We start from the raw sequence: 25,841 nt of genomic DNA, 5'->3' as shown, positions 1-25,841 counted from the left end.
CGGTAGATTGAAGGGTTTTGTTTGGCTAGCTTCGGACTGAAACATTTTTGGCAACTTGCCTGCAAATCGTCCTTATTTCACGTTTTTAGGGCAAGCTTGAACTTCCTTTAAAAATCAACGTGTTTCTGAATAGATTTGGAAATTTTGCAGCTTATTAAGACACTCTACAGAGCGGTAGATTGAAGAGTTTTGTTTGGCTAGCTTCAAACTGAAACATTTTTGGCAAATTGCCGGCAAATCGTCTTTATTGCACGTTTTGAGGACAAGTTTTACATTGTCCGAAAAACCAATTTTCCTCTCAGTAAATTTGTAAGTTTTACAATTTATTCATACCCGTCTTGCGGATACATTCATCTGCTAGCAACATTCTGAAAAACTCCCGATTCTCTTCTAGTAAAACTATCCGGAAACCGGCCAAAATCCTAAAGAAATCTAATTAAAATATCCCGAACATTCCACTTATTTTCGCAACGACTTCCATCCGCTAGATTTGCCTAATTTCCATTGCTAAATAACGTCCAGCCGGAAGTGATGCATGAATATGCAATGCAATGATTGATCTAAATGGCCGGAATTTCCCTTACAAATTTCCTTTGTAAATGGCTCACGTGACATCCGAACGAAACCGGGATGCTTGTTGCTCTTATTAACATAAATAGGGAAACTTTGCTTGTTACCGCTCAGCTACACAGCATTTGGCTGGCTATTAGCTAAGCCATAGAATGGCGGGGTAAGTTTTCAACTAAGTATTGAGCTCAAATTGTTTAAGAGGATATTAATTTTCAATTTTAAGGGTTTAGAGAGTGCGATTAGAATGACTAGTTAGTGATGATTTACTGCTGAATCCAACGGGAAATTGCTGCAGATTTTGGCAGTTTTGAGGGCTTAAAATGCATTGTGCAGCAAATGCAATCCTTCGATATTCAGCTGAAAGCTGAAGAATTGCAATTTTGCGGACAAATTCCCAGTGGGCAGCCAGTGTAGTCGGAAACAAATCCCATATCTTCGCACAGTGGTTTTGCTTCATTTTTAATGTATTAACCGTCGCTCTTGTCTAGTCCAAGTTGACGGAAAGTTTTTTCCCAAGCGGAAATACACCCCGGAGTGCCCTCAACCGTCCGGAACTTGTTCTCCGGAGATTTCGAAAGTTTATACTCCAGTTTTTACCACTGACTGTGAACAACATCTGCCAACTGTGCAAACTTTCTCTGACTAGCTCATATAAAATGCACATCAATTGCAACCGGGCCCGTCAGATCGTGAAATGTTCCCGGAAAAATCTGCAAAACTTTCCGCTTTGATAGATCGATCTCGGGCTTGCCAGTTACAAGTAATTGGAATCATTGCGAACCAGAGTTTTCATTCAGATTTTTTACCCGGAATTATCCTGCATTTTACATGGATCGACGTTCTCTAACTGGTTATTTGATATTCAACTAACTACCAAGCTGCTCTGACTGCTCTACAACCTAGATAGAGCATGGAACTTTATTGCAGCGAAAAGCCGATAACCTCACCAGTTTCAACCAATTACCGCGAAAGCTTAACGGTTTTGATAGAAAATTTAATCAATCTTTAACTTCAGTTAAAATATTTTTAAATCAAGTCTCAAAAACCAAATAATTTAAGCGCCAAAGGTGTCAACTTGGAACGTAGCGACGCTTGGACCATCGTGCATCTCTCTCGGACTCTGATGGGCGTGAGTGAGATTACCGCTGCCCGATACGTTCCAGAATGGAAAATCAGTTTCATGCAATTGATTTAAGTTAGAGACTTTTCTTCCGAGTTTGATCGTCTGAAGCATGCAGGTGCTAACTATGTGTGCTTGCACAACGTCAGGACGGCCCAATAATATAAGAATCTTTAGTTTTTCGGTTGTTCACACATCCAGAGTTTTGCAGGGAAAATTTACAAATCAAATGGTTTGTGAGTGAATGCAGTTACCATCCTTCATCATATAGAGTTACAAAAATTACAAATGTACAGAGCGTCGAAAAAATGGATTTCAACAGAAAAAGTGTTTTGAACCGAAATGTTCCTTGCATGAAAACTCATCTTCAACAGTTCAGTTTGTATATTAAAACCGTTCGATAGATCAGTCAACGACCGAAACACTCGAATGATATAAAAACGAAAACTTTCTCATCCTCAAAGTTTCACCGCAACAGACACCCAATGAGAAAACTCATCTACAAATGGCGGAGAAAAATAAGTCAAAGAAAGAGCAACTTACGCTTGTCCTCGAAAGTGAATTGTCCAATAAATCCCAGTGAGTTGTTAGTTCTTGATCCCGAGTGAAACTCTAAAACTAGTGCCGGACCGGAGGAATAAATTACGGTGGGAAGATCGGCTATATTGCCACAGTATACGCTTTCCCAAGGCGTATATTCGTTTATTCGGGCAGAGTCTAGGTGCACAAACACTTTCACGTAATCTCCTCGCAGGCAGCTGAAACAAAGATAAATACGGTAAAGTTCAACATAATTAAATCCTCTAGTTCGGCTATTATAAATCAGCAATATTGATTTCAATAAAACTAACTAGAAATTAGTTCATCCAGCGTTTCCCTTCAAGTTTCAGATGGTGAAAATCACTCATAGTGTTTGAAATGGGAAATTTTCCAGAAACTTTCGGGCCCTTGAAAGTATACATTTTTAGCGTCACATAGAGCGCTTCTTATGCGGCTTCTGGATTAGGTTACAGCGAGGAAACTGCATGGTTTACTATTCCGTTAAAAGTGCTTTTTCCTCACAACAGCTTAGATAAAGTGGATCCCACAACATCCTAAGAGCGTGTTTAAAGAAATTTACGACAATGTTTCTTCTAAGCAACTTCGGGTTTGGATGTTTCTTGCTTTGAAGAAGAACTAGTAACTTCTCCAGAACAATGCATTTTTGTATAACATGCGACGAATAAAGCAGGTTCACTGGAAAGCCATAAACAATATTTTCCAATACCTCGGCATGTTGCGAGTGGATTCAACTTTTCCACGTTTCTCTTGCTTATGTTCAGTAGGTTATTTATTTGCATGCAAAGTTTTCCTAGAAGGAATTGAAATTGATGGTGCGGACAAAGTTTGCAAACTGCGCTTTTTTCTCAGATTTTTAGCGCCGCAAAAAGGTAAAAGTTGGCGGAAAAATCTGCAATATAAAGTGCATCTTACAAAACAAAATTTTAATGGGTTTAAGTCACGAAATTGATTAGTAAAATGGAGATGCGTATTTCAGGAGCGAAAAATATGCCTGTAAAATGGGTCAGGAAATGCCTGATGACGATAATCTAAGGTCGAAAGTTTTACCCGCTGGAAGGAAAAAGCTCGCAATTGTAAAATTGATAACGTTGGATAAATCTGAAATTTGAAGTTTTCAAAGGTTTGCTTTGTGCTCTTTTGCGTTAGGTCAGGAATTTTCAACCGAGCTTGCCTAAAATTTCCTTTAATTTCCCAAAATTTCCCGGAATTTAATAAGGCACTTTTCTGAATTTAACCAAAACCCAAATGCAATTTCGAAAAAATAATGTAGGCATTAAACAACGAGGAAAATTACATCGTTGGAAATTGCGCCTCTTCGAACACTATTTTCTTAGAAGTGCCTCCAAATTGAATTTCGCTTGCTATCGGTTGAAATATTCCAGATCAAATGGCAACACATGAAATAAACTCAATAATTTCAGCCACAACATTTGGCGTGAAAATCGCTGGTGAATCGCAATGTTGAGCTTTGTTTTAAAACTTATTCCCCAACGGTTTCCCAAAGAATCCTGCTGGAAAATCATCTGCTACTCAAGAAAATTTCCTTGCCCTTGGCCCAATTTATCGCAAAAACTCCAGATGATCTCAGAGCTTTGCTCATTGCAACACCACTAGATTTGGAGTTGGCAGGTTGAGAATTTCAGCAACTTTCCGATATGGGAAAGTTCTCATAAAAATGGAACGCTTATTGCCGATGCCCATAATACTGTTCGCCAGCACGTAATATAAAAGTTCTTATAGCTCATAAAGTTTCTTCAATACCTTAGAGTAGCAATATATAAGTTTAATATTTTCATCATGCCACAATAACCTTTCTATCCCTGGAAATGGGCTCTTAAAATGTTATTACCTAGCAAGTGTTTTTGCCGTATCGGGGCGTTTTGAAAGTGAGCCAATATGTAGTTGTTCGGAAAATTTATGTAAACTATGACTATTTCGGGTTGAAATTGCGACCTTTAATGTGTGCCAAACGCTCTAAATAAGAGCTAAAGGAAAATTAATTTCGGGGCGATTGTACAGGAAACTGGATCTTGTTTGACTTGGTCTATGGGCTTTGTGCTTAACTGAACTGCGACGCCCTCACTGTATACCACAAAGGTTAATTTCAAATTGCATTGTTCGATTAGAGGTTCCGGTTTCGGCTTGATCAAGGGACCTGTTTGCTGGGATGCTACATAGAATAATAACAGAAGCCCGCAATTCAGTTAATTTCCACACTTCCCAAAAACTTGCCCGCATACATATTTTTTGAGCTGCAAAACAGCTGTTTAACATATTCCACCTTCAGGCAACTGAAAGTTTAATGCCAACTCATCATCCTATTATTAAATATAGAAGCATCGCATTAAAGTTTTTATGGACGAAGAAGTTTTCCTGGTCATTAATTTTAACCTTCTTTATCTGGAAGTTTTACAAGAATTTGAGCGACTAAAGAACGGCTCGACATCTCGAATATGCTTTGATAAACTCCACGAAAACATTGAAAAGTTTTATGACTTGAGGTGAATTATTATGAAGTTTTAGGGCGCAAGGTTTCGCGAATTTAATGTCCTGCAAGTTATACGAATACGGATTAATAGAGCCCACAATTCGGGGCGGATTTGTCAGGAAATGTTCAAAATGTTAAACTGTTTGGATTATTCTGTTTCCAAGTTTTCGCCCGTTTGGTTTTCCGTCCTAATTTCAAGGGTTTTAAAATGAAAGTTTAACTTTTTTTTTTATTTGAGGAAATAAAGTCAATTCAAAATCGGTCTTTTCTCCAAAAAAGCTTGTTTGAAACATTCCGTTCTCTTAATGCGGAAGAGCTAAATGGTTCAGTTGTTGGCACATTAGAAGCAAAATTCGCTTTCGTTTTTAATGAAGAAAACTCATAACTTTTGTTCCCCAAAAAATTAATCAAATTACAAAATTTCGTACGCTTATTGCGGAAGAACCAGACAGTTGAGTTTTCAGAACAGGAACAGAATAAGGAAAATCTGCTTCATCTCCTGATGCGCAGAAAAGTGTCCTATTAAAGTTGCTAAAATTTTCTAAAAATTCAGTCGCTCATTGTGACCGTATGGCATTTCGGCAACGTTTGCTTGAAAAATTCCGTGCTCTTAATGCGGAAGAGCTAGAAAATTGGGTTTTTGCAGTACGATACAGAATAATTGTTTCTGTTTGTACTGGAAAAAGCGAGTTATTATCTCCTGCGCAACTTTTAAAAAAGGTTTTAAATCTGGGGTATAACTTTAGGAGGGTTGCATTCCTGCAAGCTCGGTTTGAAAAATGCCGCATTGCAAAGACGGAAGGCCTGGAGGCTTGAGTTTTTCCAGATGAATAGAGAAAAGGTGTGCCTGTATATATTGAAAAGTTGACTTTGTTTCTGGGTCAATTTTGCAAAGTTTCCTAATTCCAAAAGTGTATCGCCAACGACTGGAACTTTTCCGTAAGGAAAAAGGAAATTTGATAACGCAACTTACGTGTTTCAGACTTTTTAGAAAATAAAAAAATATAGATTGTATTCGGACATTGGAATATTCCAGTAAACGCATATTAAGGAGCTTCTTAGGTCAATAGCAACGGCTTAAGCTCAGAAAACACGCAAATAAACATTTTTGGTCTAATTAAATAGGGCAAAATTGGTGGTCAATCGCAATCAATGTCTATTTCATCAACGAATAATTCGCTTTTTGGACTTTTAGAATTAAAAAAATCCTGATATAAAATGTAAAATGTTATTTCAAATCATACTTGTGCTGATGATAATTTAACAAAGCTCATTTCCCGGGTTTCAGGTAACGAAATCCAATTTTCTGTATGAAAATAACGTCTAAACAAGGTGTATACACGCATTTACAGACACATCAAACTGCTGACAAACTAATAATCAGCGAGATTACTTCAGCGAAAACCTGTCGGGTTCGGAAGCATGTTCATTAATTCCAGCTTACTGGTCTGTGACTCCCTCAATGCCCAAGTGCGAAAAGACTGGCATTAACTTAATTGGAACTTTACCGAATCCATCTAGCAAATTAAGACGACTAATTACTTTTACTACCTGGTTTTATGTCTTGGTCTGCCGGCATCTTGTATCTCATTTGGCAAGATTGATGTGTCATTTTTCTCCGTCCCTGCTTTCCTTCCGTTCTCAACATTTCTGATTGATCCAAAGAGGAAATGTATCCCGCTTTTACGAGGCGAATGTAAAATCTCAATAACGCTCTCTAAGAGATAGAGACGCAATTGTCAGCGTTTGATGGCTCTTCCGCAATAAAGCTCTTCGGAACCGAGGCCGATAGTGATTTTACTGGGCCCCGCCGATTTAAAATGACATTTAAAAGACGGAAAATAAACATGATTATTTTCGTTTCGCAATTGCCGCTGACAAAATAAAGATATTTGCTTTTCCAAACGCTCCACAATTTGCAGAACCGACTGCATCGGCTGCATAATAATTTCTACCTCGTTGATAGTTTAGCACAACAGCATTTTAACACGGTTATCTCAACGTCAAAATATTTACCCAGTTGCAAATTTATTACAGCCCAAACTTACGAACTTTCTATACACAAGTCAGATGCACAACATTCGAGAGCGCGGGCAACTTCTTAAGCACTAAACTGCTAATCTTATTAGGCTGTTTTGCTACAGCCTCATTGTCAACGTGAACAATAGTGAAAGCTCCAATTTATGGAAACTTTTCGCATCTCTAATTGACTGTTCACCATCTAGCTCACGTCCTATTGAATATTTCAAAGACACTTCATTATTTCATTGCGGTTTTCGCGTGTAGATAACAACGTGAGACCAGTTTTAGATTCATCAAACTGAAAACCTAATGCTTAAGGGCTTTTTTATTTATACATACATTTTCTCATAAAAAAATGGGCAAAAACGAAGGATTTAATATTTTTGATGCTGCGCCTTACAAGTGTTTTTGATGTTGAACAAATCTTCATTGAAGTGGTCAAAGTAAACGAAACCGATTTCCGATTCTGGAACGTAACAGGCATCGGTAGTCTCACTCGCACACATGGGAGTCTAAGGGCGATCTCCCACTCCCATGCAATGCTACGTTCGAACTTGGCACCTTCAGCGCTTAAAATATTTCAGTTGTTGCACGCTTTATTAGACTAAAGCCAATACTCATTTTACGAGGCTCAAGTTACCAAAAGTAGTAGTTGATTCTCTTCGTTTTCCCTCATTTAAAAAATGTATTCGCTTGCGAAACTGGGAAAAATTTCCATTCATACCTACTTTGCTGCTGGACAGAAAAGCCATTTCCGCTCAACGTTTATTCCTCTTGCACAGTTTGCCTTTATCGCTTTTAAGACTTTTACAAACCAACAACTCTAAAACTGCAATCTTGAGCTTTTGCACCGCTCATGAACTTTATTAGGATGCTCTTTTCCACTTTATAACGGCAGCAAACAGTGCTAGTGCGGAAATCGTTCCATGTAACTGTTCTGCACTAAACTATGCCGTTGCTTTCGCGATTGTTCAGCGATTATATGCTTTTGTTCGATCCACATTCAATTCGCTGCTTTACCCGGAAAATGGCCCTGTCTGTTTGGACATATTCAGCCATTCAATTACCCGACTTGTTTATAATTTAGCAAATTCATTTGCATGCCAAAGTATTAAGGTTGCTTTGCAAAAATTCGTCTTCAAACGGTGAACAGCTCTAACGAGTTGCGGAATACATTAAAAAGGTCGAGACCCTAATTGACGAAGTTTTTAGAAGTTTGTTCTAACGTTTTTAGGCCCTTAATTCAATATCTGTCGTTGGAAAAGCGTTCATTTATCAAATCATTATCCAGCCAATTTTCTTTCCTTTTCCCTCCAAAGTTCCTTGAAGGCGAGAAATAAATCTATTGCCTACCCGGAAAATAATCTGAAATTTTGCAGCTAAAATAAACTCTGTCAACTCAATTGTTTGAAAATTTTCAGAGTATCCATGTGAACATCGGGTTTTCAAATCAGCAGCCAGTGAACGAATTCGCTGGGAATCGATTGATTGAACGTACGAACCGCGGACATTAAAATTTAATCTTATAGAGAACGCTCATTAAATAGTTAGTCTGTTGGAACCGGTTGAAAATGTCAGCATCCGAATCGTAGTTTAATGCCATTAATATTCATTATTTTGTCTTAAACGTCTAATTTCCTATTTTAATTTAATCGCAGCCTAAAGTTAAGTTTGAATTCTATTAATCTCCCGTTTGTTCTTTCGGGCTACACTAACCGATTAAAAGCTCCTTTACGTCCCAGCCTGATTAATCTGGGTGGATGAGATTGAATTTTCTTTATGAAATGTACTTGAAAAATTCATTTAACATAATCGTCCGGGACAAATTAAGTGGAATCCAGATTTTTGTACACAAATCGCTGCAAATTAACATCGTATGATTGCGAATAGTTCATGCAGATCAACCTGTGTATTTATGCAGCAGATGCAAATAGCAAACAAGTAAAGTGCATTTAATTTTCATTTGCCAATGTTTAGTGATTGCTGATGTTTCAGTAATTGTGTTCCCATGCCTGGTTAATATGGCGTCTAACAAAAAAACTCACATGGAGTTCTCAACTGAATTCAGTGGAAACATTTTGAAGGTCGCATCCTGTTCTGCGTGAGCAGGTCTTAGTGTTTATTGATGGATAATCAAGCTCTTATGTGCTTATATAAAGCAATGTTCGCTCAAAATTAATTAGCCGATTTACCCGCTTTAGTCTAATGAAAAATTCAGATTCAATTCAGCATTAGCGACTGGCCTTTTCATAAACTTTCGCAAGATTTTCTTTACATTTTGCATACCTGCATAAATTTTTAATAACCGTAGAAAAATTTCATTAGCGTCCCAAGCTCAAAGAGTTCGGTGAGTGAAAGAAATCGTAAAATATCCAGTTGAATTTAATAAGAATCCCTGCCGTTCAGTAAAGTATTACATTAATTTATAAATTCCTGCCCAAAGTTGCGCTTCTTTCAATCGTCTTACAAACAATCTGGCAGCTTTCTCGCAAAAAATGCCTGTATCTGCACGTTGAAAAGGTTTTTTCAATCCCGATCTGCTGCACGTCCTTTGCCGAAGTTTCCTGCATCTAATCCAGCTACTTCGGGGTTAGTTTTGATTAAGCGAAATAGTTTAAATTCGATACTATAAATTGGCTCAAAGATATGTTTTCTCCGGCTGAAAGCTGAGCTGGCTGGCAGGCTTATTGCTCTGCTAGGTGCTTTATTTTAAAGTTTGCAAACTTAGCAATGATTTGGTTCTGATTGAGGGCTTTATACGATTCCGATCGCTGTGAACCTTTTAAACTGAATACGTGGTGCGAATCTATCATTTTTATGTGGCCCCAAGTAATGGAGGCGGTTGAAATTATTCCCGGCAGCTGCTGCAGCTCAATTTGCATGACAAACTCCCTCCAAATAAAATGCTTAAAATAAGTCTCGAAGGTATCGGCATCTGTCATTCCCCTTTTACGACCGGCCATATTCAACTTGTCACGAAGATTATATTCGAAAAAATGATGGCAATTTTTCGCGGCGGTTAATAAAATAAATCATCGGGAATTGCACGCAAAATAGCGCTCCTATCCATATGGCCATCCATAGATCGAACCTTTTGTTGCTATAGGAAATGGCCTCAATTCACGTGGAAATTGAATCATATTTTAGCTGAGTCGTTACTCATTTATCCAGGGCTTTTACTAATAAAAAAAAATGTACGGAAATTAGTTGGGGCCGTGGAAATTAAAGCTTGTCAATGCGTTCAATTTTTCAGCCTGGTAAAGCTGGAAACCCGATTATCTTTGAAATTCTTCCCGTTGCTTTTAGGAAATCTATTTGATCAACGTTGCAACTTAATGGATTTTGTTGAAGATAGTTTTGAGTTTGCAAGGTTTGTATGAAGCCAAAAAGTACAACGTTTGCTGATCAGTTAAAAAAAATCCATTCAACAACTGAAATCCCCAATATCTCTAGAGGTACATTTCCTCGATTTTCCTTCAGAATTTCAAAACTCTAGGCTTAACCACTTTTGGAGCAAAAAACCGACTATAAAACTGAACTTTGAAACATCGACCTTCTCCAGTCGTAAGAAGAGAAACTGAACTTAAACTTAAGTAACTCCAAAGTTAAATACCAAATTTGAAAAATTTCTGGGAAATTTTTCTGCCAAAGACAACAACGTGCTTTTTCGAAAGTACGTGAAGAAAACTCATCTTAATCGCTGTACAAAAATTCAACTCTGTAGCTTTTTCCAGATGGAGTGGGGAATTTTTTAAACAGAGTTTGCGGAATTGCCGCTTGCTCAACGCTAACGACCCAATTTGAAAAATGTTCAAAATTTTCCCTGCTAAGGTAGTAACGAACTTTTCTGCGCACAAGAAGATACTCTTTATATCTACTCTAGTAAAAAAATTCAACTCTCTAGCCCATTCCCTTTAGTAGTGCGCAATTTTTAAGGCAGAGTTTGTAGAATTTTTGCTGGCTCAAAGCCAAAGACCGAATTTTAAAATTTTTGAACAATTTTCCAGTAAAGGTAACAACGAGAGTTTTTGACCATAAGCGAAGACTGCTTGACTCCATTCTCGTGTAAGATTTCAACTCTCTAAGTCAACCTGGTTAAGAGTGCGCAATTTTTAAAACAGCCGGCTGTAGTCCCACTTGTCCAAAGTTAAATATCAAATTTAAAAATGTTTTCAAATATTTTGTGGTAACGATAATAACGTAATTTTTTGAATATACGCGAGGAAAACTTATCTTAATTGTTGTACAAAAATTCAACTCTGTAGCTTGTTCCAGATGGAGTGGGGAATTTTTGAAACAGAGTTTGCGGAATTGCCGCTTGCTCAACGCTAACGACCCAATTTGAAAAATTTTAAAAATGTTCTCTGCGAAGGTAATAAAGAGCTATTCCCTGCATACTAAGAGACACTTTATATCTACTCTAGTGCAAAACTGCAACTCTCTAGCTGTTTCCCGCTGGGAGTGTGGATTTTTTAAACCGGGTTTGCAGATTTGCTGCTTGCTCAACGCTCACGCAAATTTGAACATTTTCGAAAAATTTCCTTACGAAAATAATAAGAATTTTTCGAATATATGAAGAGTAACTTTATCTCTACTTCATTGCAAAAATTTAACTGTAGAGCTTTCCCTTAAAGAGAGCGGAATTTTTCAACAAGAAGTTGCCGAAAATCGCGCGTGCGAAGCAGACTGAATTAGACAATTTTTCAAAATCTTACCAGTGAGCTAATCAAAATGAACTTACACATATAAATAAAGACACTTTTTCCCTATATGTAGACAAAAATTCCGGCTCTTCTTTCTAAAGAGTTTCGAAACGTTCTACTACATTTTGCAGACGCTACCAATGAAAACAAAAAAGTTTCAAATTTTTGGAATTAGCTCAGCAGATTCCAGAAATCGATTCTGCGAACTTTCAACTCTGAAAACTCTCATAAATTGGGCAATTGCCTAATTTTCTGTAAAATTTGATCGAAAAATGCACAAAAAGCTTGAATGTGTCACAGTTCTAATAGCTTTTGCTCTGAATGAAACAATGTCTTCAAAACGAATCAACTTCGGCGTCCAGAAGGAAGTTTTCAAGTGTCCCTGTTCACTTATGAGAGCTTTAACTTGCCGCAAGTGAACCATTCACAGTATGCTAAAACTTACTCTGTTTTCTCTCCGTAGACATCAAATTCCTCAAATGTAATCTTGGCTAGTTCCTCAGGACCCGCAACGAAACTGTATAAAAGGCAATCGATGTTTGGGGAGTATGGCGTCGGGTAATCGGGACTTTTAAAGATTCCCGTTCCCTTCCCGTAAGTGGATGAAAAGACTAGGCATTGACAACCTGTAAAAAATAAGTTGCTTTCAGTATTGCGGGTAGCTGCAAAAGGAAACTTTCAGGGGGATTGAAAATGTTGCTTGTTAGGCTGAAAGGGGAATTAATGTGGCTTTGAGGTAATACTTTTGGTCAGTTTGGGTTTCGATCTCGACCAAAAAGGAAACCGATTTAGACGTTCACTTGTTAGACGGATTGAGCCGGCAATTTATTGGTTGCTTGGTCAGTGAAAAATCGCCTTGGACTTTCAACGGCCTTTTCAGTTAAAATTATTACGAAAATAATCGTTAAACTCTAACCGAAGTTGGCCGCTGATACTAAAGTGTTAATCTTAACTCCACCGAACATAAATCAAGTTTAACTGAAGCAAACAGTTTTTGATAATTAAGCCTTCAAGCCAGTTAAAGCTTCAATCTAACTCGATAAACTTCTGCATGGCGATTTGAATTTCAAATTTTATGGTAGTTTGATTAAGCTGTGAACGTTTTAATTTGCGATTTTCGCGATCTTTTCCGGCCTAATTAAAAGATTCAAATGCATTTTCAAAAAGCATTGAATCAGTCAGAAACCTAACAGTTCGCATCGGGCTGGATTGTCCCACATCTGCAGCCTTTTCCTACGTATAAAGCTGCAGTTTTATCTGCAAAATAAGCTTGTCCCGGAATCCTAAAATAATAAATTTTAATGGCGTCATCCACTTTAAAGATAAGCCAAAGTATCTCGTTACGTCCGTTTGTACGGAGTTGCGGTTAAATGCAAAAAGAGAACTGGCCGGATTAAAATGTAATGCTATATAGGTGCCATCTGATTTAATTAGAATTTAAAAAAACCGCGCAAAAAGATTCTATTTAATTCAACTGGAATGAAACTGAGCAAATGCCTGAAGGGCATCAAACTGACACGGTTTAGTGCATTTCCCATAATTGCACAGAACGTTTTTCTCCTCAAACAGCTGCATTCTCTCCTAGAGCTATCGATAGATGCAATAAAGTTTCATTTCCAATATACAATTCCCGACTAGACACTAAACCCCACCAGTCTAAATCGATCGTAATTTGCCAGCAATTAACAGCTCTCCTAAATTCCTCGACTCGTTATCTCCTCGAATTTTAATTACTTTGGAAACGATCTTTCCATTTTGCTTTAATTCAGACGTTCCTTTCATTTCACAGAGCCGCAGAACGTCGAGGATACGAAGGAAGGTAACGAGACAATTCGGCTTACTTTTTCAACTAGATTAGCTCCTTAAAAGTGTATTATTCCAGATGGAAATGATAATGGCATTTTTAGTGAAACTTTATTCGCTTGTTTTACAGTTTTTTTTCTCGGAAGAAACTCAATTTTCTTGAAAGAGCAACGGTTTTTCCTGCACGGTAATTTAATCGACTACAAGTACTCGCACGTCCTCGCAACTCCCAACTAAAGCTAAAGCATTTGAGGCAATTTCCAGCAAATTGAGCCAATCTACTTCTGTATCTTCCCAATATTTAGGTCTCTAGTTCTTCGTTTTTGGAAGTATTAAAGGTTTGAATTAAAGAAAAAAATAGTTTTTGGAGAAATCTCCGCTTGCTCAACGCCAACAACCAAATTTAAATTTTTTTGAAAATAACGAGCTTTTTCGCACATAAGGAGAGAAGCTGTATTCCTACACTAATGCAAAAATTCAACTTTCTAGCGCTTTTTCGTTAGGAGCGCGGAATTTTTCAAACAAGGCTTCCAAAAACGCCGCGCGTCCAAAGCTAAAGATCAAATTTAACAAATTATTAAAACTTTGCAGCCAACACAGTGAAGCTAATTTTTTCGTAGAAATATACACATTTGCCCTATTTGTGCACCAAAAATCAAGACTCCAGCTCTTCATGGAGAGGAATGCGAAATTTTTCAAACCGCGCTTGCAGAAACCCCGCAAATCTCGGCTTGGGTTAAGTTGAGTTAGATTGCTTTTGTCGAAAAAATGTTTTAGCAAAGATGATGCGCTTTTTCGAATATAAATCAACACGCTTTATCAATGTTTTCTTGTTATAAATTATCATATATTATTAAATTCAACTTTCACACTCTTTCTTGTTAAACTTGTTAGACTGGGAAACTCTAGCACTTTTTCTGTGGGACTGAAAATTTTTTCAAACAAAGGTTACATAAACGCCGCCCGTCTAAAGGTAAAACCCGACATTAACAACTGTTGCGAAGATTTCTAGAAAGCTCAATAGAGAGATTTTTGCAGTGTAAAGGAACAGATATTTTCTCAATCTGCAGAAAAAATCAAATCTCCATCACCGCGTTTCTAAAATTGCGGAGTTCTTCAATTAGAGTTTGCAGAAATGTCGCATGTCTAAAGCTAAAGATCGATTTCAACACAATTTGAGAATATTTTGAATCGAATGCAACAAAACTGGCTTTTAAATATAAGCAAACACGTATATTCCCTCTATGTAAACGACAATTTGAGACTCTCGATCCTTGCGTTTAGTAGTGGGCAAGTTTTGAAACAAAGCTAGTGGAAATCCCCCGGCGTCTAAAGCTAAAAATCGGATTTAACATTTTTCTAAATTTAAAAAAAAACAAAGATCTTCTTAGCTTTACGAGAAAATTTCAGGTCTCGATCTCTTTTTGTTTAGCAGTGCGAAAATTTTCAAATTGCACTTTTGAAGCACTGCGCGTCCAAAACTGAAGACCAATTTTATTAAATTGAAAAAACCATTTTCAGCCAAACCGTTCAAGCTGGTCGTTTGTAAGCCTACGGCATTTTTTAAGCAGATTTTGTACAAATGCTGCACTTCTTATTCTAATGACCGATTTAAACCAATTTTCCAAAATTTTCCAATTAAGCTACCGAAACCAGTTTTTGACTCGGAAGAATTACATATTTTTGCTCGGAAATCGCCCGAAAAAATTGGAATTGGAATGTTTGGATAATGGGGCGAAAGCTGAAAATCGAATTTAACAATCTTTTTAAAAATTCGTCCAGAAAATCCAACTTTACAGTATGAAAAAATACACATGTTCTCACCTTTGCGTGAAAATTTCAAGCTTCGATCTCTCCTCAAAAAAAGTCTCAAATTGAGCTTGCAGAAGCGCCGCGCGCCCAAAGTTAAAGGCCAACTTTAGCAAATAAAAAAAACATTTCAAATTCACAATTTTTCCTGCTTTAGGAAAAAATTGAATTCTTTAGATCTTTGTCTGTACGACTGCGGGTTTTTTGAAGCCGAGCTGAAAAAGCAATTTTAACAATTTTTCAAAAATTTCTCAGCCCAGCTACCAAAGCCAGTTTTTATTAGTAATAAATACACACTTTTTCTGCCTTCAAAACTTCGATTTTCCAGCTTCGCCCCTATAGAAGTTTTAAAATTTTGAAACAGAGCTTGCAGAAGGAAAAACGGTTTTCTAGCAAAGTGATTTAATCATTCGTGCTTCCAACTCCAAATGGAGATATTTCGAAAACCGATGGAAATTCGGGCGCATTTATGAAAATCACTTGAAATTAGTCCAAAGATTCTCAGGCGAAGGGTTTAGGATGCTTGGCCAGCCACTCTGGATAATGGAGCAAATTCTCCATACCCATGCGAGTATTTCTGTGCAGATTTTCCATTCAGGTTCCAATTTTGTATTTTTTTATTATTTTCTACTGCCAATGTCTTTGAATCATTGCGTAAACCAGCAAATATTAATTGGCAACAACAGCGGCTTTTGTGCATGTTTTATTCATTATTCGGCTTCCTCTCGGTACTTTTAAGACGCTGTCTTTTGAATAAAATTGCTAAAATCAGGGCTGTTATGCAAATTGGTACATTTTGCATTTGCTACTTAATTCGTCAAAAATCAATTGGTCCCGGTTGCGACTTCAGGTCTACGAAACAAAAACAAAGCATTGTTTTGAATTTTTCATCTGCCCATTTGCATCGTTGCCCGAAATAATGAACCGTCTCATTTGAATTTCCATTTATCAGCTAACATGCGGAATATTCAAAATCTCCCTAACAACTCCCAAATCAATATCGGGGTATCCGAAACATTCGCCAATCTTGTATATGGCATTAGCCTCCTCCTAACTGGGTCAACGTTTATTTTCACTTTGGACTCCATGTAATTGCGGATTAGTTTATCTAGAAATTTGTTTTTCGATTTGAGTTTAATTGCCCTGCTGGGATCAAGCTTGATCGGGCTGGAGTAATTGAAGCGTAAATAAAACGAAACCGCTACGTTTCTAAAGATCGAAATGTTCCTACAAACGGGGGTTCTTTACTTTTTAACCAGTTGTTCAATAATTTCACAATCAAGCAAATCGCAATTTTTTTGGAACTCTGTGGTATACAAAATTGAAATAATTTAAGCGCTGCATGTATCAAGTGGGAACGCAGCAACGCACATAGCACGGCGCTACTCCTATTGACTCCCATGTGTGCGAGTGAGATTACCGACGCCGGTTACGTTCCAGAATGGAACAAGGAGCTTCATTTAATTGACTTGAGTTACAGTGTTTCCAGCTGATTCCTGAAGCGAAATTTGTTCAAATTCCCTTTAACCCTTGGGCAGGTAATTAAACAACGTACATTTCCTTGGGAAAATCAGCAATAAAAAGCAGGATGTTCTGGGCGTTTGTGACCTTTCTGCCTTTAGTGGACCCACCCATTCATGGCAAGTGAAAAGTCGAAAAGGAAAATACATGGCCGAAAGGGCGAAAGTAAATAAAATTGAAATTAGTTTCCTGAAGCGGAGTTATTCGGCAGCAAATGTACACGTGTTTAGGAAAAACCCGATTCGAAAAACAATCGAGCCGAATTCCCTTAATTGATCTGCCAACCAAAGTAACTGTTTCACAAATTGAACCGGCTGAAAAACGGATACATTGGAAAGAGGAGTGGGAAAAGCTTATTTCCTAAATAGAAAAATTTGATCGATCACCGGCCTTTCATTAGTGACGCTCGGAATGCATGCTTTTTGCAAGTAAACTGAAACAAACGGGCTGCAAAAAAATCGGGAATCGCGTTTAATAAACAGTCTTTCCGGTGGCAAAATTAAATCAGTTTGCCTTGGTGCCCTTATGGGCCATATAGTTGATGTTCTCCTGCAAACAATGTTGATACGAGACTTTGCAAACAATAATAATGAATGCATTTCCACGTTCGATCGATTGCCATTGTCCAATTAGAACGTAGCCGGGAAAACACGTTGTGTATAAACCGTCGAGTCATTATCTGATTGCTTTTCTGAATTTGACTTTGTGAGGGGTTCCATGATGGGGAAAATTGCTGTTATTAATACACATGGCTAATTCAGGCGCCCATAATGGCCCTCGATGCGGAAATTGCCGGTATGAATAAACAACTTTCCGTCGAAAAGAACTTCGAAGCATTTTTCTGGCAACAAAGCTCTTAGAGGATTTGCCTACAAAGGGACTGCGATTTTTCGGAACTGAATGGAAATTGACTAAAAATGAAACTCTTGCCGCTGCCAGCGACTGCGCCAATTTGTAAAACTTTCATTAGGATTGTTTGAATTCGCGTTTTTATTTCCGTCGATTGTCGCCAGCAGTTACACAATTTCCAGACGGAAAAATCGAATGTTCTCCACCATCAACATGGTACTCCACTTTCCGTTTTAATGTTTGAACGGGAAATTCCGGAGAGGATTTTTCAATTTACTTTAACGCTTTTTCGTCATACCGTTCAGGTAATAAAAACCATCTGGCCCTGATGGATTCTCGCACTAATTTTTCAGGCTCCGAAAACTTTTACCATAAAATAAATGCTCCAATTTGTCGGCAAGTTTTTACGATCCGTCTACGAGACGATGCCGCTGATGAAATGTCTTGAATCAAATTATTCCGCAATAAATAACGCAAACTTGGATATGGGCCTTGTCGATAATCGATTTGCCAAAGGAGCAAATTGCTAAATTGGTCATTTCTGTTTCCATTACTATTTCAATTCCATAAGGGTTTTTCTATCCAAACGCTCAACAAATAGACGAATTGAAAGTGAACAACTTCGGCTTTATTGCAACACAAATAACGTTTTTTTGCCCGAGATTCGGTTAAAACTCTGACTAACGCAATGCTCCACCTTTCAGAGTAAATTCAGGTTTGTTTTATAGGTTTCTGCCATTCGAATTTGGTTTTTTCGCAATCAATCTGTAAACTTTCATTTACCAATTTTGTGTTCTCAAGCGTTCTGCTCAACAAACTAACGAAATGGTAACCAGTTCGGCGGCAAATCGATTGAATAATTAATGAGGGCCGTCACTGTTTGGTGCAGACGTTTCGCTACCACGCATGGTTAGCATCATCAGATATATGTTGGGTTATGTGCATGAAAATTCATAAGTTTGAGCACTCAGCAACGTAAAATTTTAATAATTAACAAAATAGCAGTCTGGAAAGTATAGAAACTTCCGAGCAAATGCGCTCTCTGCTCGAAAACTTCGCAACTGCAGATCTAAAACACGTAACAACTTTCTCTAAATTATCTAATATCTAATTTATCTAAATTAATCTATCTAATTTATCTAAATTTCTCTATCTATTACAGACGCTTGACTCTGAAAATTGTGGAACTATCACTGAAATAGCAGAAAATTTTGATTTTTCCCACTGGTTTAATGGTGATATAAAAATTCAATTTTCCACCCAAAAACCCACCCAGCTTGAAAAATCCATTCGAACGAACGATTTCAAAAACTTGGTACCGCTTCAATGTGCAATTGCTTCGACCGCAAATACACCTCTGAAGATGCTAACCTTGCGCGCTAGAGAAACGTCCGGATCAAATTCTTGTTGACTACAGCTCAAAAAAGCTAAAACTGATCAGTTTTTCGTTTTTCTAAATTTTTCTAAAAGTTTCTAAATTAAACCAACCAGCTTTACTACCGACCCTCTGTAAACTGACTTCTATCTAAGACCATAAAAAGTAATTCGCAATTGGCATACAAAATTGTTTTGAATCTCTCTCGCACAAAACCGAATTAATTTAAGAGGCGAATGTATCAACTTCGGACATAGCAACGCACCGGCCATCTGACATCACCATAGTCCCCTATGGGTGCGAGTGAGACAATCGATAGAAGCTACGTTCCTGACTGCGAAAATTAGTTTCATTTATTTGGTTCCAATTAGACTGTTCGCTTCCAATTGGGAAGATACTTCTGAGGATGCCGACCACACGTGCTAGCAAAACATCATCTTGAGCGACAACTTTGCTCATTTATGACATTTTTATGTTTTTCCAAATTTCAATACAAAATTCAAAATTCAAGTTCAAAGTTCAAGTTTCAAAACAAAATTATGAACGTATGTCGGCTCTAAGCCGAGAGCCTCACACTGCAATTAAAATAAATAAATAATAAAAACCGTCTGGGCAATTTGCGCACACATGAATCGGGGATGAACATTTAAAGATTAAAAACGGCGCGGACTGAAGCTGAAAGTTAAATAAAAAAAAATGAAAATTCGTCAGAATATGCGAGCTCTGTTCTATCTCATATCGCAGATACCTTTCGCTCGCTGTCCTATTTTAAGCGATTAGGCCAGCTTGTTTTTGAATGGATCGTTAAACGCTCTAACTGGATAGGAGCTACCGATTGCGGATTAAAATCACTGTCCTTTGCCAATTATCAGCCAGCTTTCGGTATTGGAGATTGCAGGGGACGGATTCAATTAAAAATCGTGTCTTTAGCGATTTAATTACCCTTTTCCCTCAATGGCAGCGATTTTTACTTTTTATCCCAGCTGGAGGCAACAATTTTTCATTATAAAAGTAAAAAAAAAACAACCACCTCAAATACATCTGGCCTTAATACTTTGAGGAGTTGAACATGAAATTTTAAGGAAAAAAACGAGCCATGGTTGATGGTTATGGACGCATCAAAGTATGGACTTCTTACGATTTTCAGGTTTCGGGTCACCCTGAATGTGTTCTATATAGAAAATGTGTTTTTAAGGCAAACATATTAAAATTTCTCGGGTGAAGGATTGCGCTTATTAAAACCGGCCGTTTTATTCGCGGTTTGACTCCAGAAGCCCAGGTTTTCTTCGAAATTACGTGTTTTTGACAAAAGCCTTATTATAAAGTTTCTCTACTTTTTCTTGATAATCGGGCTAAAGTTCTCGCCGATAAAAATCGCATCTGCAATTCTTATGTTGTTACAATTGATCCAGATTGAAAGCTGTGAATTTTGTAGGCAAAGAGCGGATTTGCTCGGAATCGTTTATTATAAAAATTTAACCAACTCGACTAAATCAGAAATTGGGGCAATTGAAGGGGAATTTTCTTCACACTATCCTTCTCTACGAAGTAGCAAAAATTTAAATTTCTTTGAGCTCTGGATTTACAGTAACGGATTTTTTAGCCTGAGACAGCATTTTACGCAAAAGCTCATTTTGAACAATTTTACCAAACCCTCAAAAATATGTTGTGGTGTTAATTTGAGCGACCTCTCTGGGACTCTCAGGCACAGGTGTGCGCTATAAATTGCGAAAATTTCAAATTTCTGGTTGCTCTAGATTTAAAGTTACGAATTTTTATAAACAGTGAGTGCATTTTTGCAGATAAGTATTTCTAAAATTTTGGCATTTATGCCAAAAATGAACAATAAAGTCGATTTGAATAAAACTTTCAGTATTTTTAGAACCAACTACAGCTTTGAAGTTTCGAGTTCCTTGTTATACGAGAATGGAAGTCCTAAATTTTTCAAACAGCAAACGCATGTGGTTTAAGAGTTTTAGAACAACTTTTACCAAGTTGGTATAAATCGGAAGTAACGGCGATTTAAAAGGTATTTTCAGTATTTTGATTCCATACTGTTTTCAACAGAATATCAAAAATTTAAGTTGCTGTTGGCTGGTGGTCGCGAGTTTTTCAGTTGGTTTGTGTTGAAACGCTGATTTTTGGGCAAAATTTCCGCAAGTGTCTAAAAATCAGCCATTCGGACGATTTAAGCGAAAAATTGTTTTTTATCCGAAACTGTTTTCTATAGAGTGAGAAAATTTCCGGTCGCTACTGGCTCTATGTGGGAAGTTACGAATTTTTTAAACAAATATTGCTTTTGTGATCAAACGCTCGTTTTTGGACCAACATTTATCAATCCACCAAAAATCGGAAATTAATGAAATTTCAGCCAAATGCTCAGAATTATTACCCTGAACTGCTGTCCATGGAATAGAGAAATTTTCAGGTCACTGCTCGTTCTTTGTTGGAGTTATGAATTTTTCAAACAGATACTGCTTTTGGGTGAAAAAGGTGATTTTTAGATCAACATTTATCTAGCCGGTAAAAACCAGGACTCAATGAGGTGGAAATGAAATTTCCAGTATGTCCAGATTAAAGAGTTTACTTCGAAATAGAAGAGTTTTAAGTTCCTGCCTGCTCCAGAGTCAAAAATATAAGCAATGTGTACTTTTGCGCACCAAGCTATTTTTTAGATAGGCATTAATCAAGAACAAAAAAATAAGAATTTGGTGCGATTTGACTGATGTATTCACGAATTTCAGGCTCAACTGTCTTTTATAAATCGGAAAATGTTGTAATTTTTGGAAATCCATACCAATTTTTTGATCATTTTCGATTCAATTTTTGTCCGTATTTTTGACCAAATGCCAGACGAATAAAATAAAATATTACAGATTTGAAAACTCGCACTTACCATAATTGTGAGTTTTTTAGCGCCCAAACAGTTCATTTCCAGAAGTACTCGAAAACCTGAATAAAATCCGAAAATGTTCCCGAAACTCCACCACTGCATGCAATATTCTTGGTTAGTAGGTGCATAACAACAACACTGGTCTGACTGACAGCAAACGTCAGAATTTCTTCAAATTGAAAAATCGCGTTTTTTCACTAAAAAAAAGCGCACAATCGGCCGGAAAAATACTACAAAACGAAGAAAAAACATTAATGTTTCGGAAAATCCTCTATTGTTCCACCGAAAACTGAAAAAAACTTCGACTTTTGGCAAATTAATTCGGATGCGACCCGCACAACCATCAAGAATAGACTGAAGTGACATGAGAAATGACGTGTTTTTGATAGTTGGTAACTGAATAACAGTGACGTGTCATGCGTATGGAAGGGTTTACTGAAAATGATTTTAGCAAAGCGGTTTGGAAAATTTCGGCTATATAATTGACATTAAACTGCTTTCAGTTAACAAACAATTCAGCGCAGTTGTTTTGCTAATGACTTTCCAGATAACTTTAAGATAAAAGGAACGATTTAAAGGAATATTCTCGAACAAATTTTCGAAATTTGGCCGTTTAAACTGCAAAAAAATCCTCAACTGAACGATTCAAAGTGCCTTTTGCACACTTGGTCCTTGGCCCAGTTGAACTGAAAATCCGATTTCCATTCGCCCGAATTCATGAATTAATTAAATTCATGTTTTCCAATACAATGTTCGACTATTCCTATTAATTAATTCAAAAATGCATATCTATGCACTAATCAGTGGGTAATAAATAGCAAATTTAGATAAAATACCATGCAACTGATGGCCGTGCGATCAGAGCGCTGCATATTAAATAGTCCATTTTCGATTAATTTCAATTAAAGGACTCATTTCACTAAATCGCTACTACTTATATTGCCCATTACGGGAAAATTGTGCTTGAGAGCGAAATGAGCCTCGAAACTGTCAAGCTAATGACTTTGGATGAACTGCACTGAATTGATTGAATCTCGCACATTCGTCTCCCAGGGCTGATTAATATTTAAAACTTTCGCTGCGATTAGTCCACCTGAAGTCACCACTTTTTCGAATTACCGCGTCCAATCAGGACAGGCTGTTTGCACAATTCTCGGCATTTTTCCAGCTCAAGCAGGAATCGGAAACTTAATTGCACCGAGGGCCTATGGGGAAATATGGGACACTGCATGGGGACATATAAATTCATTTTTAATTTTATTTTGCCACGGCGTTTTCACAGAACTGCTGTTATTAATTCCGCTCACATGCCAGCTGCTGTGGAATAAGGGAGGTTTTATTGAAATATACACCGTTCGGTTTGCTGCTCGGGCATTAGCAGTTTCAACTTTATTGAATTTGTTACACATTTTTATCAACCCCTATAACCCCGGCTGCAAAGCCTTTTAAAATTTCATCCTCTTTTCCTCAAATGAACGTTTCACCTTCCATACACACCCATTCACTTGCAAGCAAAGTGCATTTATCCACCAGCAAACCCCATCTAAACATTCTGATGAATTAATCCCACCAAACCCCTCTGTCTAGTGTCCAATCAGGACACCAATTCAGGCGAAATTAAGAGCCCTTGTGATGTTGCTTGTTGGAGGATTCCAACACTCCACTTAGAGTTGGGAGGTTTTGGTAAATATTTACATTAAGTGGACCGCCTCTGCTTTGTATTAGGCAAATGGGCAAAAAAAACTGCCTTCTTAAGCAAGCGCACGGGATTTGTAATCTTAGAACTAAACAGCTGGAATAATCGCGCAAATATTAACAGAGAAAAACACATTAAATCCTGTGGTTTCTTTTGAGCACGTTTACAACTTACTCGCTCGAGTCGGGTGGGAATCGCGGCAATATTTTAACATGGACTGCAAAAAATCGGGGGATAGCGGCGATATTGAGCAATAAATTTCGGAAATTACAATTTTGGTCGTTGCCGAATCCGAAATTTAATAAAAGTGCGAATTTATAAGCGTTTTCGGATCTCGTGGGACGACTTAAGTTGTTCTGCGGGTAACATACTAACCTTTATTAAATTTCGGCAAAAAACCAAGGAAAAGCGCCTGATCGGCTGTTGGTGTTGGACATTTTCCTTAGATGAATATTTTCCTTATAAACTTCAGATAGTTAAAAGTGGCTTCCAACAATCGATACTTTCGACTGATTGGTTCTTTCAGAATTAATTCTCGAAGTTGTCGCTGACTTACATTTGTCCCCATATTTCACTCAATCGATCGTAACTTAGAGCTCCAGAATTTCCCAAACACAACTCGTTCATTCCGTTAAATAAAGCTTTTAAAAGGTTTTTTTTCGGACAACCAGGCCATTCAAAGCGAGAGTGAATTGGCTCAAGCTGGCCAAACATTACGAAAACGTCCCGGAAAGAGTCCATTGGAAACCGTCTTCGTATTTCAGCACTATTCAACAGTCGATTAACTATTCAGCAATTTAAAAGCCATGCACTGTGCATAATTCGTGCTCCTTCCATTGGGATTAACTTTACTAATGCATGGACTCATCGTCCGATTACCTGTTGTGTTTCCGAACGCTCCAGAGCAGTTTTGAATTATTTTAGCAGTGAAACTTGATTTTTATTCGGGGTTTTAATAAATTATCGTGCATTTTTCGATCGGGGCGACAGGGACTCAGCTGGATGCACAGCATTTACCACTCCAGGGAAAGTCACTTCTAGAATTAACAGGTAAAAAGACACCTGCAAAGGAATTGCTGTCCTTCATCAGTTTTGCTTTTGATTTAACTGAGTTTTAGCCAGACGAGACTGTGAAGTCTTTGCAGCTGATCAGCCGAATTTCAAGTTGTTACTTTCATCAGTTTTGCGGAACCGATTTTTCAAAAAAATCAATGTAAACTTTTTGAGTTTGCCGTTTGTCAGACCAACTTTGACGGCTTTTTGAAAAATCAGCATTTCCGTCGATTTTTCTGCATTTTTGCAAGACGAAAGCGTAAAGTCTTTTTAGTGGATCAACCCATTTTCAAGTTGCCAGACGAATCAGTTTTGAGGCAACGAATTTTCAAAACAATCAACGTCCATTTTTCACTATTACAGTTTTTCAGAGTAACTTTGATGGTTTCTGAAAAATCAGCTTTTCATTCGATTTGACTGGATTTTTGCGATAAGAAAGTGCAAAGTCTTCTGAGAGCAACTACCAAATTTCGATTTGCTACTTTAAGCCAACTTTATGTCAACGGTTCAAGTTAGCCGCTCTTGAGAACAACATTTTATGGTTCCTGAAAAATCAGCCATTTTCCCGATTTCAATGAGTTTTTGCCAGACGAAAGTGTGGGATCTTGCAGTGACCGAACTAAATTTTAAGTTGCTTCTTTACCCAGTTTGAATGCAATGAGTTTCCAGCAATATCAAAGTGAACGTCTTTTTGCCGTCTTCAGAGAAATATTTTACCGTTTCTGAAAACTCAGTTTTTCTTTCTCTTTGACTGAATTTTTAGCTCGTTGCATTTCTTGTCTCTTTCCGACGGAAATGATGTAGCCGTCGAGGGATTTTGAGAAACTAGATTTTTTTTTGGAAAAATCGACCTCTTACTCCCGCCTTATGAAATTTTCAACCAAAAATCAAAATTTTGCAATCGTGTTTTTTGCGCTTATTGGATTGTTTCCGACCTAAGAAGCTGCCCAATATCGAATACGAAAGTTGTGGGTCGAAAATAAGGAAGATATCGGCCGTTAAAGATTGCGACCGCTTAAAAACCGTTCAAAATAGACAGAAATTGTTGATTATTTGGGAACTGGAAAGGCCCCGGTATCTTTAAATTAGCTCGTTGCATTCCTTGTCTCTTTCCGATAAAAATGATGTAGCAGTCGAGGTATTTTGAGACTTAAATTTTTTGAAAAAATCGACCTTTTACTCCCCTCTTATGAAATTTTCGACCAAAAATCAAAATTTTGCATTCGTGTTTTTTGCGCTTATTGGATTGTTTCCGACCTAAGAACCTGCCCAATATCGAATACGAAGGTTGTGGGTCGAAAATAAGGAAGATATCGACCGTTGAAGATTGTGACCGCTAAAAAACCGTACAAAATAGACATAAATTGTTGATTATTTG

The 25,841-nt window shown here is 37.5% G+C and overlaps 1 protein-coding gene across 3 annotated transcripts in view; it reads right to left on the bottom strand.

The window, feature by feature from the left end:
- LOC109543874 (suppressor of lurcher protein 1) overlaps nucleotides 1-25,841 on the bottom strand; it is a 97,997-nt gene that overhangs the window by 47,636 nt on the left and 24,520 nt on the right. For all 3 annotated transcript variants that reach the window (XM_048665982.1, XM_019913797.2, XM_019913798.2), the window contains exons 4-5: nucleotides 11,910-12,090; nucleotides 2,234-2,448 (exon numbers count right to left, since the gene is read on the bottom strand). In XM_048665982.1, the coding sequence (XP_048521939.1) occupies nucleotides 2,234-2,448; nucleotides 11,910-12,090 (396 nt within the window). The remainder of the gene's footprint in view (nucleotides 1-2,233; nucleotides 2,449-11,909; nucleotides 12,091-25,841) is intronic.

This window comes from Dendroctonus ponderosae, unplaced genomic scaffold, assembly GCF_020466585.1.
Source record: "Dendroctonus ponderosae isolate FM_Combo_2020 unplaced genomic scaffold, Dpon_F_20191213v2 Dpon_F_20191213_4, whole genome shotgun sequence".
In the NCBI taxonomy this organism is placed as follows: domain Eukaryota; kingdom Metazoa; phylum Arthropoda; class Insecta; order Coleoptera; family Curculionidae; genus Dendroctonus; species Dendroctonus ponderosae.
The sequence above is the reverse complement of the archived record's forward strand: the minus strand, read 5'-3'. Positions and strand labels throughout refer to the sequence as shown.